This window comes from Mauremys mutica, chromosome 8 (genome assembly GCF_020497125.1).
Source record: "Mauremys mutica isolate MM-2020 ecotype Southern chromosome 8, ASM2049712v1, whole genome shotgun sequence".
Lineage (NCBI taxonomy): Eukaryota > Metazoa > Chordata > Testudines > Geoemydidae > Mauremys > Mauremys mutica.
Genome location: NC_059079.1, coordinates 53,288,305 through 53,306,966, shown reverse-complemented (window position 1 = coordinate 53,306,966; position 18,662 = coordinate 53,288,305). Strand labels below are relative to the sequence as shown.

The 18,662-nt window shown below is 45.7% G+C and overlaps 1 protein-coding gene across 1 annotated transcript in view; it reads left to right on the top strand.

Moving 5' to 3' along the window:
- HMCN1 (hemicentin 1) overlaps positions 1-18,662 on the top strand; it is a 319,979-nt gene that overhangs the window by 258,614 nt on the left and 42,703 nt on the right. Inside the window, exons 75-85 of the mRNA XM_045027042.1 lie at positions 70-226; positions 1,694-1,815; positions 2,017-2,181; positions 2,366-2,473; positions 6,812-6,949; positions 7,079-7,213; positions 8,231-8,500; positions 8,895-9,085; positions 15,467-15,680; positions 17,774-17,908; positions 18,117-18,307. Of these exons, the coding sequence (XP_044882977.1) occupies positions 70-226; positions 1,694-1,815; positions 2,017-2,181; positions 2,366-2,473; positions 6,812-6,949; positions 7,079-7,213; positions 8,231-8,500; positions 8,895-9,085; positions 15,467-15,680; positions 17,774-17,908; positions 18,117-18,307 (1,826 nt within the window). The remainder of the gene's footprint in view (positions 1-69; positions 227-1,693; positions 1,816-2,016; positions 2,182-2,365; positions 2,474-6,811; positions 6,950-7,078; positions 7,214-8,230; positions 8,501-8,894; positions 9,086-15,466; positions 15,681-17,773; positions 17,909-18,116; positions 18,308-18,662) is intronic.

Below are 18,662 nucleotides of genomic sequence, written 5' to 3'. Positions count from 1 at the left end.
GTTTCAAATAGTTCAACCTGAAAAAATATACATTCTCTTAAAATTACCTGGGCTTCATATGTTCTTTAGTTCCTCCATCTATCGCTCCTGGACCCACCAATTTTACAGTTACTGTAAATGTCCAAACCACCCTGCCCTGTGACACCACTGGAATCCCCAGGCCAGCAATAAGTTGGAAGAAGAATGGGCATCTCCTTAATGTTGATCAGAATCAGAATACATACAGGTGAGAAATGCTCTAATCTTTGTTGAGGGCTAAATTCATCTCTGGTGCAAATCTGTTCAGAGATTGGTTTGGCCTATTTTAATTTAATTTAAAATTTGCTTTTAAATAAATAGACAAACTTCATTGCATGACTGTTAGTAGCAGTACTGAACTGGTTTACTGGTGAACTGGTTTAAATAAAACATTGCCTGCCACCTGATGTACACATGTTTAGTAATAAAGTTCAATTCTTTGCCTTGTATTTTAACAATGTGTATCTATTTGCATTTGACTTAATGTTTTTTACTCACCTCTGAGATCCATTGAAGAGGTCAAAATAATGTACAATATGCTCTTTTCATGGTATTTATGTTCCTGGTTGGTGGAAACACTGAGAAAACCAGAGAGAGAAAGCTCAGACATTCCATTTGTATATGGGCCCTGTAGACCCTGGAAACATTTAGATTTTGCCAGAGTGAGGCACTAACGTTTGCTAAGAGCAAACTGTTGCAGCTCAGAACAGCAATAATTAGTTCTCAGTTTGCAGCTGTTTGGCCAGATGGGCCACAGTGATGCACAAAGAATGGCCAAGGGTGAGAAAAATTCCTAAGGATCCCCTGGAACTGTATGGGGTTTGCTCCTCGGATGAAAGAGTGGTGGGTTCCTCCTTCAAACCCTGTGGATTTATTACTGTGGAACCCCAGTGTCTCATATCTCTACCCTCCCCCAAAGCCAGGCTGCGAGGGATTCTCTCTGGCCAGGGTTGACCTACAAGAAAGGGATGGTGCGGGGGACACTTTGCTTTCTTTTGGCCCTGACCCCACCAAACATTGGCTTCCCATAGTGGCCCAGATTCCACTCCCACAGAGAGCTCTTAATGGGATACTGGGAATGGGTTTGGGGCCCCAGAGTTGACTCCCATTCCATGCCAGAGCAGCAAGATCCCCATGTAAAGAGCTCCATCTCTCTGTGCTCTTGTTTTACTGTGTAGGTGGGAAATCTTTCCTGACCCTTATAGTGCTCAGCTTACACTCTGAAATGTGAGAATTGACTTCTTACCTAACTTCCACTAAATGTTTACAATTGCTATTTGCAAGTAATTAATGTTACCATTAATGTTACTGTAGTAACATTGTGGCTCTGTACCTTTGTCTTCTATTGTGAAATCCCAGACTTGTTTGCATGTCTGTAATTATATAATCCTCTGGTGGCTTGTCTCAGAGTCTTCTACAAACCTTAAACAAGTCTATAACTAACAGATTGCCTTTTAGTTCATATTTACAGGTCTGTGCTTTTAGAACAGAAGGTCCTGTGTTCAGTCAAGTCTTTAGTCCATGCAGTATGAATACTAAATATATAAAATAGTGCAGCCATTTTTAAAATTCAGCAACAATATTAAAATCTGACCTCTTGTGGCAATGAATTCAATGGACTGACAACGTGCTGAGTGAAGAGATGTTTCAATATCTCCTAATTTCTCTATTTCAGGCTTTTGTCTTCAGGTTCCCTACTAATCATTTCTCCCACTGTGGATGACACTGCAGTCTATGAGTGCACTGTGTCAAATGATGCGGGAGAGGATCAAAGAACAATTGATTTCATTGTACAAGGTAAAGCAGACATTGTAAATGCACATGTATTATGATACCACAAATGTCTTCAGGACAATCCTTTATTTAAATGAGAACTGTAATTTTGATGCTTATTCTATTGAGCTTTTACTCTTGTTAAGAAAGAGGACATTGCTATATGCAAACCTCTATATGACAGGATTATCAATCATTCTCATAACACTGTTCTCCTTGCTTTAGTGCCCCCATCCATAGCAGATGAAGCTACAGATCTTCTGGTAACAAAACTGTCTCCAGCAGTAATTTCCTGCACTGCTTCAGGTGTTCCTGTCCCCTCAATCCACTGGACCAAAAATGGGATACGACTCCTTCCCAGAGGAGATAGCTACAGGATTCTATCTTCAGGTATTATGCAGGATTTGAGTAGATGCAGAAAATGCTAGAAGAAGGTGTATTACTATTTTCATTGTAAATATTTTGGAATAAAAATTTAGGGTTCTTAAACGGTATTATGGTTTCTCTGTTTTCTTTGAACATAAGATAGTGTAATATACTACAATACTGTATAATGAATTCTCTTTTTTTCTAGGAATGATTGAAATAACTGCTGCACAGTTAGACCATGCAGGAAGGTATACCTGTGTGGCCCGGAATGCTGCTGGCACTGCACACAGACATGTTACTCTTCATGTTCAGGGTGAGGTGGGAACTTGAATAGAAACATGTTTTATAAACAGCTTTAGTTGGTTTTGAAAAGAAAATATTAGAATAATAATACAGAATAATGGTGGGACCACATTGTGCCAGTCTTACTCATGTTCAGTAGTATCTTACTCATGTGAGTAGTTTCATAGATATACTGGCTACTCGGGGAGTAAGATACCATTCAACATAAGTAAGCGTGTGAAAATTTGGCCTTGTATAAATATATTTGTATCTGGTGGAAGCTACAAAGCGTGGGCTCTTTTAATTTAGACTGATTCAGCACTTGGAATACAATGTAGAAAGCAATCATGCATTGATGAAGGCATGCACTAAATGATCTGATAGCTTTTTCCAACTCTAATGCCTAGGATATTATGATCTGGCCACAGGTATGACCTGCTTTGATTTTTTCTGTTAGGGCTTTTTCTGCTTTGTTGTTTTGCTTAATTAAAGTAGATTCATTAGGTGAACTAAATATGCAGGGCTAAATTCTTTAATCCATATGCTGAGTAGTTCCATATTATGCAAGAGTAGTCCTACTGGGCTCATCAAAAGGATAATAGAACCCTGCCCTCAATAGTTAAATGTTCTTAGCCTCTCACATTGTACAATTTGTCTTCGTTTTATTTTCCAGCCATAAAAATATTACAACTTCGTCAATGTACACTATGTGTATTCCACACGTAAGTATGCAAGTGTACCTGGACCTGAGTCTGGAATTTTTTTTTACAAGCAGTATCCGTTCGCCCACACATGCGCTCTAGCTCCTCTTGAGCGCCAAACTGAGGGCATAGAAGGTGGGGTGGGTCGATGCCTGTCCAGTTCCTTCTTAGCACTACCTGATCTGAGTCAGAATCTTGGGTGTTCTCAGCTTCTTTCTACTGCATCATTGCTCTAAAGATATTGTATATTTAGTTTTTAGCAGTTTTGTAGTTTTTATAGTGTAGCCTAACATAGGTTTTCCCCCTTCTGTTCCCACACGGAATTCCCACCCCCAAGAAGTATGGGATTGTGCCCAGTGTCCTGGGGTGCAAAAACTGTGTTTCCTGCCCTCTCCTTTTCTGTGAGCGACAAACATCAATTCTGCCTCTATTGCCTGGGTAAGGCTCACATCTCTGCCAAGTGCAGCATCTGATGCTCCTTTCCCCCCAGAATTCATGAGGGTTGGGAACTGGGACTTAGAAAATATATGATGGAGAAGGAATGGGACCCCAGTCAGTTCTGAACTGAGGACATCCCCTTGTATATTAGTCTCAGCAAGCAGGCAGCACCCCTCCAAGCATGAGCTTGAGGACGGAGGCTAAGACTGCTAAGCCTAAGGAGGAAGCTTCACATGAGAGTAAGGGGCACTCTCATAGACGCAGGGATGAGTCATCTTTGTCTAAAACTGCCCTGAAGAGAGAGGATCCCTCCTTGACCATGTCAAAATTGGGAGACCCAGTACACATGGGCGCTGAGGACTTAGGCCTGAGTATATCTTCTCAGCAGGAGAAGTTGGTGCACAAGGGTATAGCTCTGACGGATCCGACATTGGCTCTGATGGTGAAGACTCAGGAAAAACAGCTCCTGGTGCTCCCATCCACTTCTAGAGCCAATGCAGTATAGTAATGCCTCACTTAAAGTCATCCCAGTTAACGTTGTTTCATTGTTATAGGGAACATGCTCGTTTAAAGTTGCACAATGCTCATTTATAACGTTTTTTGACGGCCGCCTGCTTTGTCCACTGCATGCAGAAAGAGCAGCCCGCTGGAGCTAGCTGGTGGGGCTTGGAACCAGGATGGACCGGCAGTCCCCCTATCAGCTCCCCGCTCCCCTAAGTTCCCTGTGTGGCAGCCGCCCAGCAGGCTATCAATTGCCGAACAGTTCAGCTGTCCCTCCCCTGACTGCTGTGTGCTGCCACCAGGGCTGTCCCAAGCTATTCTGGGGCCTTACGCAGGGGGGGGAGGGGGCTGGGCTGGCTCACCGGCGGCGCAACTGGGGCCGGGTTGCTGCACTTCCCACCGCCAGTGAGTGCAGGCCCAGCCCTACTGCAGAGCTCAGGGGAGTGGGGGTGGGGCTGGGGCGGAGCAGGGGCAGGAAGAGGCAGGGCGGAGTGGGGCGGGGACCCTGGGGAAGAGCCAGAGCAGGGGCTGGAGCAGCACACAACTGTGCAGGGCACCAGGAAATGTGGTGCCCCAAATGTCCTGGTGCCCTATGCAGCTGTGTACTTGCATATGCATAAGGATGGCCCTGGCTGCTCCTGGCCTCTGCCTTGGAGCTGCTCCCAGGAGCCTCCTGCTTTCTGTGCAAGGGGAAGGGGGAAAGAGGGGTGCTAATGTCAGGATGTCTCCCTCCCCTCTGCTCCTGGCCCCCACTCCTTTACCCCATCAGGCCATCTCCACAGAGCAGGGGGACACACAACAGGGCTCAGAACAGAGGGAGCTTGCTGGCAGCAGCTGCTGTCAGGTTCCTCTTTTGGTCAAGACCATTACCAATTCAGAGTTATCTCCTTGGACTGGCCACAGCACCCAGGGTCTTTACAAAGATTTTTTTTTAGTGGTGGCAGTTTGGATGAGAAGAGTGGGATTTACAGTCTTCCCATACCTCGATGACTGGCTTCTGATAGGCAACTCCCAAGAAGAAGTCTGGTGGGCACCTTAGCCTTCTAGCTTCCCTTGGTATTTGAGTCAACCATGAAAAATCCACGTTGATCCCCATGAGGTACATAAACTTTATAGAGGCAACACTGGATACGACCACAGCAAGAGCGTTCCTACCTCTTGAGAGGTTTCAGGCCATGAGCACTCTCAGACAACAAGTACCTATCATACTCAGGATGTCTTTCTCTCCTTAGCCATGTGTCCTCATGCAAACATATGACACCACTCACCAGGCTTCATCTTCATTGCTTACAAGCCTGGCTTCTCTCCATGTACTCACCAGACAAAGGCAACATAAACAGCAGGGTGTCTGTTCCATCCAAGGTGTTAGACTCTCTTGTCTGGTGGACAAAACCAGAGAAGTTTTGAGAAGGGACCCCTTTCCTCACACCAACTCCAGAGGCACCCATCATTACCAATTCCTCCCTCTTGGGTGGGTAACCATATGATCTTCACTCATCCTGTCACAACTAGATTTCTGAAGAGGCTTCTCAGATCCTTTCCACCGTTGGTGAAGTTCGCATCTTAGTGGGACTTCAATTTTGTTCTATCATATCTTACTAAACCTTCCTTTGAGCCTCTAGCGACATGCTTAATGGCTGATCTGTCCATGAAGGTGACCTTTCTAACAGCTATAACATTAACCTGAGTCAGGGAGCTTGTGGGGGGGGGGGAGAGGGGAGGGTGGCACATGGGGGACCTGCTATATACTACCTTCTCTAAAGAAAAGGTCTCATTATGCCCCCACCTCAGATTCATCCCTAAAGTAGTTTTCAAGTTTCATATGAGTCAGGACATCCATTCACTAGCATTTTTCCCAATCCTCATGCCTCAGAGGAAGAGAGAAGGATGCATCTGGATGTTCAAAGGGCTTTGGCTTTTTATCTACAAAGAACAAAGGATATTAGAAAGACAACTAAACTATTTGTTTCCATAGCAGAGCAATCAACGAGGTCAAGCTATAATGGCACAGAGACTTTTTAAGTGGATCTCAGGTTATATTATCCTTTCTTACCTACTAGCTTATATCCCCCCCCCCACACACACACACACACCCCGGAAGGGATGAGGGCTTATTTCACGAGAGGGCAGGATGCTTCAGTTACAGCTCTGAGAAATGTACCCTTACTAGAGATATGTAAGGTAGATACTTGGAGCTCTTCGCAAACTTGCACAAGACATTACACTTTGGTCCAATTGTCCACCATGGAAACAGCGATGGGGACAGCAGTAATAGGGTCAGATATCACTTCTGTGTCCTTGCACACACCTCCTGTTTGACTATTGCTTATTAATCTCCTATGTGTGGAATACACATAGGGACCATCACTCAAAGAGGAAATGGAAGTTACTTACTGTAACTGGAGGTTCTTCGAGATGTGTGGTCCCTATCTGTATTCCACTGTCCATTCTCTGCTGCCGATTGTTTGGACTGTGGTAAAAATGGGAAACTGGAGAGGCATCAGCCCACACCATGCTTTATGCCCTCGGTTCGGAGCATGAGGAAAGCTATGGCACAAGTGCAGGCCAATGGACAATGCTTGTTTAAAAAACAAAACAAAACACTGGTGCACATGCAGACCCTGTGTGGAATACAGATACGGACCACGCATCTTGAAGAACCTCCAGTTACTGGTAAATAACTTCCATTTCTAATCAATTGTCTCTTTCTCTGCCATTCCAATTCATAGAGCTACCAGCTATTCAGGTGCAGCCAGGAACACTAGATGTTATCCTGAACAACCCCATTCTTTTACCATGTGAAGCAACAGGTACACCTCGTCCCATAATAACGTGGCAGAAGGAGGGCATCAATGTAAACACAACAGGTATCTTAGCTTTATGATGCTGATAATTCTGCTGTAGCATTTAAACTCATGTTCTCATTCTTTAAAGATTTTGGTCTAATTACCTTATTTATAAAAATGTTTTTTCTACCTTTCTTATGCATGTTTTAGGCAATAGTTATACAGTTCTTCCCAGTGGTAGTTTACAGATTGCAAGAACAGCTGTTGAGGATGCTGGCACTTACATGTGTGTGGCTCAGAATCCAGCTGGTACTGCCCTAGGGAAGATTAAGCTAAAAGTTCAAGGTAAGTCATCACCATAACTCCAGTTTTCTACAAAAGAAAGCTGTGCATATTCACAGTTAGTGAGGTCCCTGTTCTGAGCAATGTATATGGACCAAATTCATTCCTAGCTGACCTGCTACGGAAGGCACTGGGATTTATTTCCATTTTCACCCACAGGAAAATTAGATCCTACTGTAAGTTTTAAGATTTTTCCTTTATAATTTGGACTCATTACTTAGTAAACATTTAAGATTGTAAAATTAGTTCCTGCAAACAAATAATAGAACTAGTCAATTCCCTGCAGCGGCCAGCAAACATTTCTTCTCTACCTTCAGAGACAGCGGTACACCTCAAAAAGAAAAACAAGATTGGTTTTTATCTCACATCAAGAGCAAAGGAAACCAAAAATATAGCAGGGATATGAATTGTCATTACTGTGTGACCGTGCAGTGCAATAATAGGGCTTTAACAGATTCTCTGTCATGTGCTTCACGATGGGTTCACGCCTCCAGGACAAACCCACTTGAGCTGCTACCAACAAAGAACACTTATGTCAGGTGTTCTGGTAATGGTCCACAATTTGCCGTTAAGTACAGCCCCTATTAACTTCATGACCTTCACCATTACAGGTATTGTTAAGAGGTATCAGTCCTGATGTCAGTTTGCCATACAATTGTGCTTGTAGTGTTTAGTACATGAAAAACGCACTGCACGATCTTTGCATTCAGATGAGCACCAGATCTGGGGTTGTTCCTCGTCCCTGCCCAGAAGGACGTAACTCTGCACCTTCCTTCCCACCAGGGCAGGGCATGTAATGTGCTACCAATAGAATGTCATCTATTTGCTTTACTTTGCACTTGGATTTGGATGCTGTTTTGCAACTGTAACTGATAGGTGAAATTATTTAGCAAGAAGAATAAACTGTGTTTTTTAAATTATTCTGGATAGGAAATAAAGCATGTGTGTGTGTATCTGTGTATGTGTGTTTAAGTTTATACATTTCTGAACAATGTGTTTTACTTCTTCATTCTCTTTCAGTTCCTCCAGTTATCAAATCTCATTCTAAGAAATACATAGTTGCTGTGGATAAATCTGCCACTCTGCAGTGTGAAGTGGAAGGCTACCCTGTGCCTGAGATCACATGGCACAAAGAAGGACAGCAGGTTACAGAGTCCTTCAGGCAGCGAATTCTCAGCACTGGGGCTTTGCAGTTTGCATTTGTACAGCCTGGTGACAGTGGACATTACACATGCATGGCTGCAAACGTGGCAGGATCAAGCAGTTCTAGCATGGAACTCATTGTGCACAGTAAGTACGACTAGAAAGGAATGACATAGGCTGGCCCATTATCGTGACAGAAGTCTCTTGCACTGATGTGTTAGAGGCCAAAGTTGTAGTGAGAGACTTCAGGATAGTTACACCAGCTAGCATAAAACTCCTGGTTTATGACATAAGCAAACCACTAACTGGCTGGCTTTAGGAAGAACCAGCCCCTGTGGGTATGTCTCTACATAATTTTCTGTTATGTAGGTTCCACACCTTTCTCTGGAGCTTTGGATACTGATCACTGTTGGAGACATGATTAGATGACCCACTGGTCTGGTCTGATGTGTCATTTCTGATGTTCCTACACCAGTATCTGGCTGAATGGAAGGCTGAAAACTATAGACAGTAATTAATTTCTTTTTAAATCTCCCCATAGTTCCACCTAAAATCCGTAGTTCAGAAGTGCAGCACACAGTCATTGAGAATTCCCAGGCTGTTCTGTCATGTGTGGCTGATGGTATCCCAGCGCCAACAATAAACTGGAAGAAAGACAATATACCTTTAACAGACACAGTAGGAAAATACAGGGCTATGCAGTACGGAGATCTCGTTTTGGAGAATGCTGTTGTAAGTGTTATGAATTTGAATCTCCTCATTATATATTGTGTATTTTTTCATGTGAAAATTGAGCAGCATGAAAGGTTTTATTTGTCTGGAATGAATGAACAGAAAGATTGTGTGGAGTCTATAATTCTTATGTCAAAAGAAAGTCCCTGCAGGTCAGGGTTGAGGCACAGTATAGGCTTACTTGTAGAAAACATGCCCTGAAACTAGCCAATTGCTACCTATTCTGTGGATAAACAGAGGACCACTGGTTCCAAGAGTGCTGATCATGGGAGATAAATTCACAACATTTTTAGAACATAACTGCATAGAATACACATTGTTAAAACAGTCCAGTGCTCTCTTAAATTAAGTATACTGGAGGATTTCATGGATCATAGTTGTTTTTTTGTTTAGAAGGTCAGCACCCTCCTTTCTAGTGTTTTGCATGTTATTTTTACAGCCTAAGAAATGTACAGCATGATGAAATGTCAGCCCATTGTAAAGCCTCTAATGAGCAGAGGGTGTTGAATGCCTCCAGTGAGGTACTGTACGCCTTCAGCTCTCCTTAGAGTCAATGGAAGGTATGGGCAAGCAGCATGTCACAAGAAGTGCCCAGTACCATTCAGATCTGGCCTTAAAAATGTATTAAATAGTGGAAATATTTCTGCAAAGCTTGCAATGGAAAGCTCTTGGATTTGGCCATTTGGGCATTTTCACCAAGGAGCCTGCATGTCAGCTAACATCTGGAAATTCCAGATCAGTATATTCACATCCCCTTTCTTGACCAATATTTTTTTCTTCTCTTCCACATCATATACTTTTGTCTTAGAAGGAGTCACACTAGTTCCAAGCATACTGTCCTTATTAAGGGAAAATGTCTGTTGACGGCAGGGGAGCTTTGCCAGCATAAGGATTGTGGGGTCCAGCTTAATGTTATGAAGTGCCACTTTTAAGGCTGGTTTTGTCCACTCTACTTGCCATTCCTGAAATTATTACTAAGCTCAACTGCTAGTCGCATTTACCTTTTCCCTCTTAGCTCTTTGGATTCTCTTCTGTGTAGTGTGAACTCTTTATTGTACCTTCAGTTGGAAGGACAGTAAGATGGACAGCTCCATTATTTATGATACCAAGCTGTTCTGTGCGTGGCTTCTAGACAGTTTTAAGTTTGGAATAGAAAGTCAGCCTATTTCACTTACTTGTCCTTGCCATAGCTGTGATGTATTAGTCTAAGGGTATGTCTACACTACAAGACTATTTCGAATCAACTTAAGTCGAATTTGTGGAATCGACCTTACGAAGTCGAATTTGTGTATCCACACTAAATACACTAATTCGACTGTGTGAGTCCACAGTAACGGGGCAAGCATCGACTTTGGAAGCGGTGCACTGTGGGAAGCTATCCCACAGTCCCCGCACTCCCCGCTGCCCATTGGAATTCTGGGTATAGCCCCCAATGCCTGCTGGGGGGAAAACTGTGTCGAGGGTGGTCCTTGGTAACGGTCAGCATTCAACCGTCACTCCCGCCGGCGGGAAATCAGTTCGCGCACTTTTCCTGTTATAAGTGACAGCGTGGACGCCACAGCACTCCACTGCGATCATGGAGCCCGCTGCGATCATCGCTGCACTTATGGCCGTTGTCAACTCCTCGCACCTTATCGTACACCTCTTCAACAGTCAGATGCTGAGAAATCGGGCGAGGAGGCAATGGCAGCCCGGTGAGGACATGAAGTCTCAGACTGGCACAGACCTCTCAGAAAGCACGGGACACCGCGCCGTGGAGATCATGGTGGCACTGGGTCATGTTCATGCTATGGGACGGCGATTCTGGGCCCGGGAAACAAGCACAGACTGGTGGGACCGCATAGTGCTGCAGGTCTGGGATGAATCACAGTGGCTGCGAAACTTCAGGATGCGTAAGGGCACTTTCCTTGAACTGTGTGACTTGCTGTCCCCTGCCCTGAAGCGCAAGGACACCCGGATGCGAGCAGCCCTGACTGTGCAGAAGCGAGTGGCCATAGCCCTCTGGAAACTTGCAACGCCAGACAGCTACCGGTCAGTAGCGAACCACTTTGGCGTGGGCAAATCTACCGTGGGGGTTGCTGTGATGCAAGTAGCCAACGCAATCGTTGAACTCCTGCTCTCGAAGGTAGTGGCCCTGGGAAACGTCCAGGTCGTCATAGATGGCTTCGCTGCAATGGGATTCCCAAACTGCGGTGGGGCTATAGATGGGACTCACATCCCTATCGTGGGACCGGACCACCAGGCCAGCCAGTACATTAACCGAAAGGGCTACTTTTCAATGGTGTTGCAAGCATTGGTGGACCATAGGGGACGCTTTACCAACATCAACGTTGGGTGGCCGGGCAAGGTTCATGACGCGCGTGTGTTCAGGAACTCTGGTCTGTTTAAATGCCTCCAGGCAGGTAGTTTCTTCCCGGACCACAAAATAACTGTTGGGGATGTGCAGATGCCTACAGTGATCCTCGGGGACCCAGCCTACCCACTAATGCCCTGGCTCATGAAGCCCTATACAGGCGCCTTGGACAGTGAGAAGGAACTCTTCAACTACCGGCTGAGCAAGTGCAGAATGGTGGTGGAGTGTGCTTTCGGACGTCTCAAGGGGAGATGGCGGAGCTTACTGACTCGCTCGGATCTCAGCGAAAACAATATCCCCATTGTTATTGCAGCTTGCTGTGTGCTCCACAATCTCTGTGAGAGCAAGGGGGAGACCTTTTTGGCGGGATGGGAGGTTGAGGCAAATCGCCTGGCTGCTGATTACGCTCAGCCAGACACCCGTGCCATTAGAAGATCCCAGCGGGAAGCGCTGTGCATCTGGGAGGCTTTGAAAGCTAGGTTCCTCAGAGAGCAGCGTAACCTATGACTGTCCAGTTGCTTTACAGAGAAGCTGAACCTGCCCCTGTTTCTTTACCCAGTTACTGCTGACTCTCCTCTGCAGTTTCATACCCCGTTCACCCCGTTTGCCCACTTCCAACACACGTGTAAAAATAAAGTTAATGGAGCATTGTTATTTAAAAACCTTTTCTTTAATAATGATTTTGCGTTAAAGGGTTGAAACAGGGACGCGGACTGTGGTGGGTAGGGTGTGCAGTGATGTAGAGACCGCTTCTAGACTCCAGGAATGATAGGCTACTGCTCCTACAGCGGTCTCTGGGGGGAGGACAGTTACAGGTGGGTGTGCAGGAAGGGGTGAGGGGTGTAGGCTTTGGGACGGAGTTTGGGTGCAGCCTCTGGGCTGGGGGTGGGGGCATAGGAAGGGGTGAGGGCTGTGTGGGAAGAGGGAGGAGGCGTAGGGGGTTGCGTGCTGTGGCTGGGGCTGAGGGTTTGGGGCATTGTAGAGGCTCAGGGCTACGGTAGAAGGGCAGGGTGAGGGCAACCTGCCTTGCCATTTGTGGATGGCAGGCGCTAGGACCCTGGGGCAGCAGACAGCATTTCTGCCGGTAGCCACTCTACTGTCAGGTAGGGATGCAGCGTGGGGGGGGGGAGACGACACGCTGGGGGAGGGGTGGCAGGTGGGCGCTGGGACCTGCTCCAGGCAGGGAATTGACGGGGCCGGGGGAGACCCGCGTGGGCCAGGGCCCGATCCAGGCAGGGCAGGGGGAGAGACCCACCTCCAAGTATACCTGGAGCAGGGCACCTGCCGCCTATGAACAGAACATTAAAAACACCTCACAGACTGACCAGGGTGCCTAGTGACTGCACTCTGTGTGTGACCTGCTGTTGATCCTGCCCCCATGTCTGTACCCTGTTCATGGTGAATGTCCTATGCAATTACCAAACCCCTCTCCCCCCTTCACAGAAAGTCTTCAGCAAACAAACATGACAGAAACAGTAATTAACAGCAAACTACTTTTAATACTCGACAACACAGTAAAGGTAAGAACTTTTCAAAATCTAGGTACTGTGAACTTTTGGGTAATTTAGCAGTCCGCTTTGGTGCAGTGACAGTTTTCACGGCCCTTGGTGCCCCTCCTTCTTGTTATTCTGGGTGAGGTGGGTATTGGAGTGTGTGGCGGGGGAGGGCGGTTGCAGACACAGTGCAGGGGTCTCTGTCCTCCTGCCTCCGGTCCTGCAGAACATTGACAAGGCGCCTGAGCGTGTCCGTTTGCTCCCTCAGTACTCCAAGCAGCATTTGAGTCACCTGCTGGTCCTCCTGACGCCATCTGTCCTCCCGTTCGCTTTGTGAGCGCTGCTGCTGTGTGAGGTTCTCCCTCCACTGGCTCTGCTTGTCCGCCTCTGCTCTTGAGCAGCCCATAAGTTCAGCAAACATCTCGTCCCGTGTTCTTTTCTTACGCCGCCTAATCTGCGCCAGCCTCTGTGAGGGGCATGGTGGAGCAGGTCGGGATACTGTTGAAGCTGTGTGATGGGGAAAAGGGAGTGAATTGCTTACAAAGATACATTTTCTCAAAAATGAAACATAGTCTACTCATTGTCTGTGAACCAGACCATGGACGGCACCTATCTCATGCTCACTCACTCAGGGAAAGTTCGATTTCTCTGCATTCGCTTTGATTGCCTGGGGTATTACACTGCAGACCAGACAAGCGGGGCAGGAAAGCTTAATCCGTGGAGCAGCCAGGCATGGTAAGCCAAAGGCTTTTGGCTGCTTAAAAGTCAATGTCCAGCTCTGTCCTCTTGCTGCAGGCAATCCTGAAAGCATAAACTCTGCCCCAGTTCCACCCCCTCGCGGTTTTCCCTTGCAAAAGATCCCTGTATGCTGCCACTCTGTAGCCTCCAGCACGTGGCTCTAAAGTGACGCTTCTTGTTGTTCTAAGGAACAGTGAACCACTACCAATACTAATAGTACACAAATTACTCTACTTACATGCAGGAGTCTGCATGCGAGATCACCCTGAGGAGGGTGTCACAGAGAGAGAGAGAGAGCATGCTGAATGAAAGCCAGCACAAGCCAGGGCCCTATGCTGCGATGCTCGTCAAGGCACTGGTCCCGGAGTACCAGCTGAGAGTGTGACGCGGAAAAGTGTGCTACCTCGGAGCACCCAATAAGCCAGCTCTCCCCAGGAACCTCCTCCATAGGCTTTTCGACTACCTCCAGGAGAGCTTCCTGGAGATCTCCGCGGAAGATGCCTGTTCCATTCCCCTGTATATAGACCTTCTGTTCGCCTAGTCTATTTTCCTGTTCTTTTAAGAAATAAATGTTAACATGTTTAAAGCACTTACCCACTGATCCTTCTCCTGATTCAGGGTCCGTGGTAACGGCTGCGGAGGGTTGGTAGGGGATCTCAGTGAGGGTGATGAAGAGATCCTGGCTGTCGGGGAAATCAGCGTTGTAAGCGCTGTCGACTGCCTCCCCCTCCTCATCTCCTTCCTCATCTTCCCCATCTGCGAACATCGACGAGGAACTGGCCGTCGACACTATCCCTTCGTCAGAGTCCACGCACACTGATGGGGCAGTGGTGGCAGACCCACCGAGAATGGCATGCAGTGCCTCGTAGAAGCGGCATGTCTGGGGCTGGGCTCCAGAGCGTCCGTTTGCCGCTTTGATTTTATGGTAGCCTTGTCTCAGCTCCTTGACTTTCACGCGGCACTGCATTGCATCCCGGCTATATCCTCTGTCTGTCATGGCTTTGGAGACCTTCTCATAGGTCTTCGCATTCTGTTTGTTGGAGCGCAGCTCCGAAAGCACAGACTCATCGCCCCACACACCGATCAGATCCAAGACTTCCCGGTCAGTCCATGCTGGGGACCTCTTTCTATTCTGGGATTGCCTGGACTCCTCTGCTGGAGAGCTCTGCATCGTTGCCGGTGCTGCTGAGCTCGCCCCGATGTCCAACCAGGACATGAGAGTCAAAGTGCCCAGACAGGAAAAGGAATTCAAATTTTCCCGGGTCGTTTCCTGTGTGTCTGGTCAGAGCATCCAAGCTCGGACTGCTGTCCAGAGCGGCAACAGAGTGGTGCACTGTGGGATAGCTCCCAGAGCTACTAAGTTCGATTTGCATCCACACCTAGCCTAATTCGACATAGCCATGTCGAATTTAGCGCTACTCCCCTTGTCGGGGAGGAGTACAGAATTCGAACTAAAGAGCCCTCTATGTCGAATTAAATGGCTTCCTGGTGTGGACGGGTGCGCGGTTAATTCGAATTAACGCTGCTAAATTCGAATTAAAGTCCTAGTGTGGACCAGGCCTCAGGTAATCTGCTGGGTTTGCTACATTGTGACATTCAATCATCAAGTTAGGCTGATGAGACTGATTCATCGTAGCTTCCAATATATTACTAGCAAGTTGCCAAAATTTAAAATTCAGTCAGATGAACATTCCAACTGAACTCAAGTTCCAAATTTTTTGGGATTCCCCCCCATCATTACAATTGATGATGTTCAAGCGCCAACGCCTCCCCCTGTTTTTTTCCCTCTTCTTTCAGCCTGAAGATTCTGGTAGTTATACCTGTGTTGCCAGCAATGCTGTTGGTGAAGATATACACACTGTCAGTCTGATGGTCCATGTGCTCCCAGCTTTCACTGAACTGCCTGGAGATATAGCTTTGAATAAAGGAGAACAACTCAGATTAACTTGTAAAGCAACTGGGACTCCGATACCCAAAATAACTTGGACTTTTAACAACAATATTGTCCCTGGTGAGTGATATCAGTACTTAATAGTCAGTCTGACACAGAGTCTTTCCCCCTCCAGAAGTGGTGTTAGTGTGCAGTGATGTCAGTTTGAGATTACAGTATAAAGTTCATAAGGGGAAAAACATAGTATGGCCTGGGTAACAAACTGTCCAGACCAGTGTTTCCCAAACTTGGGATGCCGCTCATGCAGGGAAAGCCCCTGGAAGCGGTGCGGCCAAGGGATGTGCTGGCTGCCGCTTCTGGCAGCCCCCATTGGCCTGGAGCGGCAAACCGCGGCCACTGGGAGCCGTGATCAGCCGGACCTGCAGACGTGGCTGGTAAACAAACTGGCCTGGCCTGCCAGGGGCTTTCCCTACACAAGCGGTGTTCCAAGTTTGGGAAATACTGGTCTAGACAATGGTAATATCTGGAACTTGTTAGCGTAGAATACCACAACTACAATTAACATTAAATTGCCTCTGTTCCTGGACTCTGGAGAAGGGCTTTAGGAACCCTGTCCATAAGAACATAAGAACAGCCGTACTGGGTCAGACCAAAGATCCATCTAGCCCAGTATCTGTCTACCGACAGTGGCCAATGCCAGGTGCCCCAGAGGGAGTGAACCTAACAGGCAATGATCAAGTGATCTCTCTCCTGCCATCCATCTCCATCCTCTGACAAACAGAGGCCAGGGACACCATTCCTTACCCATCCTGGCTAATAGCCATTTATGGACTTAGCCATCATGAATTTATCCAGTCCCCTTTTAAACGCTGTTATAGTCCTAGCCTTCACAAGCTCCTCAGGTAAGGAGTTCCACAAGTTGACTGTGCGCTGCGTGAAGAAGAACTTCCTTTTATTTGTTTTAAACCTGCTGCCTATTAATTTCATTTGATGATCCCTAGTTCTTGTATTATGGAATAAGTAAATAACTTTTCCTTATCCACTTTCTCCACATCACTCATGATTTTATATACCTCTATCATATCCCCCCTTAGTCTCCTCTTTTCCAAGCTGAAGAGTCCTAGCCTCTTTAATCTTTCCTCATATGGGACCCTCTCCAAACCCCTAATCATTTTAGTTGCCTTTTTCTGAACCTTTTCTAGTGCCAGTATATCTTTTTTGAGGTGAGGAGACCACATCTGTACACAGTATTCGAGATGTGGACGTACCATGGATTTATATAAGGGCAATAATATATTCTCAGTCTTATTCTCTATCCCCTTTTTAATGATTCCTAACATCCTGCTTGCTTTTTTGACTGCCTCTGCACACTGCATGGACATCTTCAGAGAACTATCCACGATGACTCCAAGATCTTTTTCCTGACTCGTTGTAGCTAAATTAGCCCCCATCATATTGTATGTATAGTTGGGGTTATTTTTTCCAATGTGCATTACTTTACATTTATCCACATTAAATTTCATTTGCCATTTTGTTGCCCAATCACTTAGTTTTGTGAGATCTTTTTGAAGTTCTTCACAGTCTGCTTTGGTCTTAACTATCTTGAGCAGTTTAGTATCATCTGCAGACTTTGCCACCTCACTGTTTACCCCTTCCTCCAGATCATTTATGAATAAATTGAATAGGATTGGTCCTAGGACTGACCGTTGGGGAACACCACTAGTTACCCCTCTCCATTCTGAGAATTTACCATTAATTCCTACCCTTTCTGTGTCAAGCTGCATGCCCCATATTAAAATGTACACATTGGGTATAATAAATATTCCAGCATCTAAGCACAAAAGATGACTTCCACAAGCACCTGTCTGAATAAAACTTCACTGGTGGTGGAATGCAAAACATGAATGGACTGAAAGGAGAAGCAGGGCAAATTCATTCACAATAGAGTGACCAGTCAAGGAACACTGTTTGACTTACTTGTTCAGCCCTCTAAAACATACACGCAGACAGGGAAAGGCATTTTAGGGCTGTAATCAAAGGTGTCTCAGAAATTAGTCCAATGCAATGGTAAGTTCTTTTATAGAAGCGTGCCATTGAGCCATGCTACTAAGCAGCCTTGTAAATCTAAACCTGTTCCTGCAAAATATTTATCACTTTTTGATATTTTCCAGAGCTACTTCAATGTTTTTAAAAGACATCTTTTCTCCCCACAGCAAAACTTGACAATGCTAATGGACACAGTGAACTAGTTATTGAAAGAGTATCTAAAGACGACTCTGGTACCTATGTATGTACAGCAGAAAACACAGTTGGCTCTATAAAGGCTATTGGATTTGTGTATGTCAAAGGTACGTGTAAATAACTGCAATATTAAGCACAATCAGTGACAATTTCACACAGCCGCATTTTTAGTTGTATCCAATAGCACTGCCATGGTTGATTGGGAAAGGGGTAACAAGTTGAACTTCAGATCTTATGAAAACAAAGAATGGCGGATTCCTATCAGTAGTTTCATTTAGAATCTCTTGCTTTCGCTTTGCTTTTTATCATTTTCAGAGCCTCCGGTCTTCCAAGGGGATTATTATTCTAGCTGGATTGAGCCCTTGGGTGGTAATGCTATATTGAACTGTGAGGTCAGAGGAGATCCACCTCCAACAATCCAATGGAGCAAAAAAGGAGTTGGCATTCAGATTAGCAACAGGATCCGACAACTCAGCAATGGTTCTCTTGCCATCTATGGCACTGTTGTGAGTCACTAGTCATTAAAATGTGTTTGTATGCTACATTTAATTATTGTAAGTAAATACATTTATCCAAGAGGGTGTGTATTTTAACTGAATATAAATTTTCCTTTATTAAAAAAATATTCAGTAGTTACTCTACATTTTAAAAGATGTAATTTTTTTAGTGCAGTCTAAAATATTCTGCTCAAATTACTGTGATCTCACTAACAAAGCAAGGGAATGTTGTATCTATTCTGTCTATCCCCTATAAACTTGCAGAGCTGAATTTTCAATAGGATTTAACAAAGCCTCAAAATTTGGGCATACAAATCTGATAATGAAATCCTGGCTCTGTTGAAGTAAGTGGGAGTTTTGACAT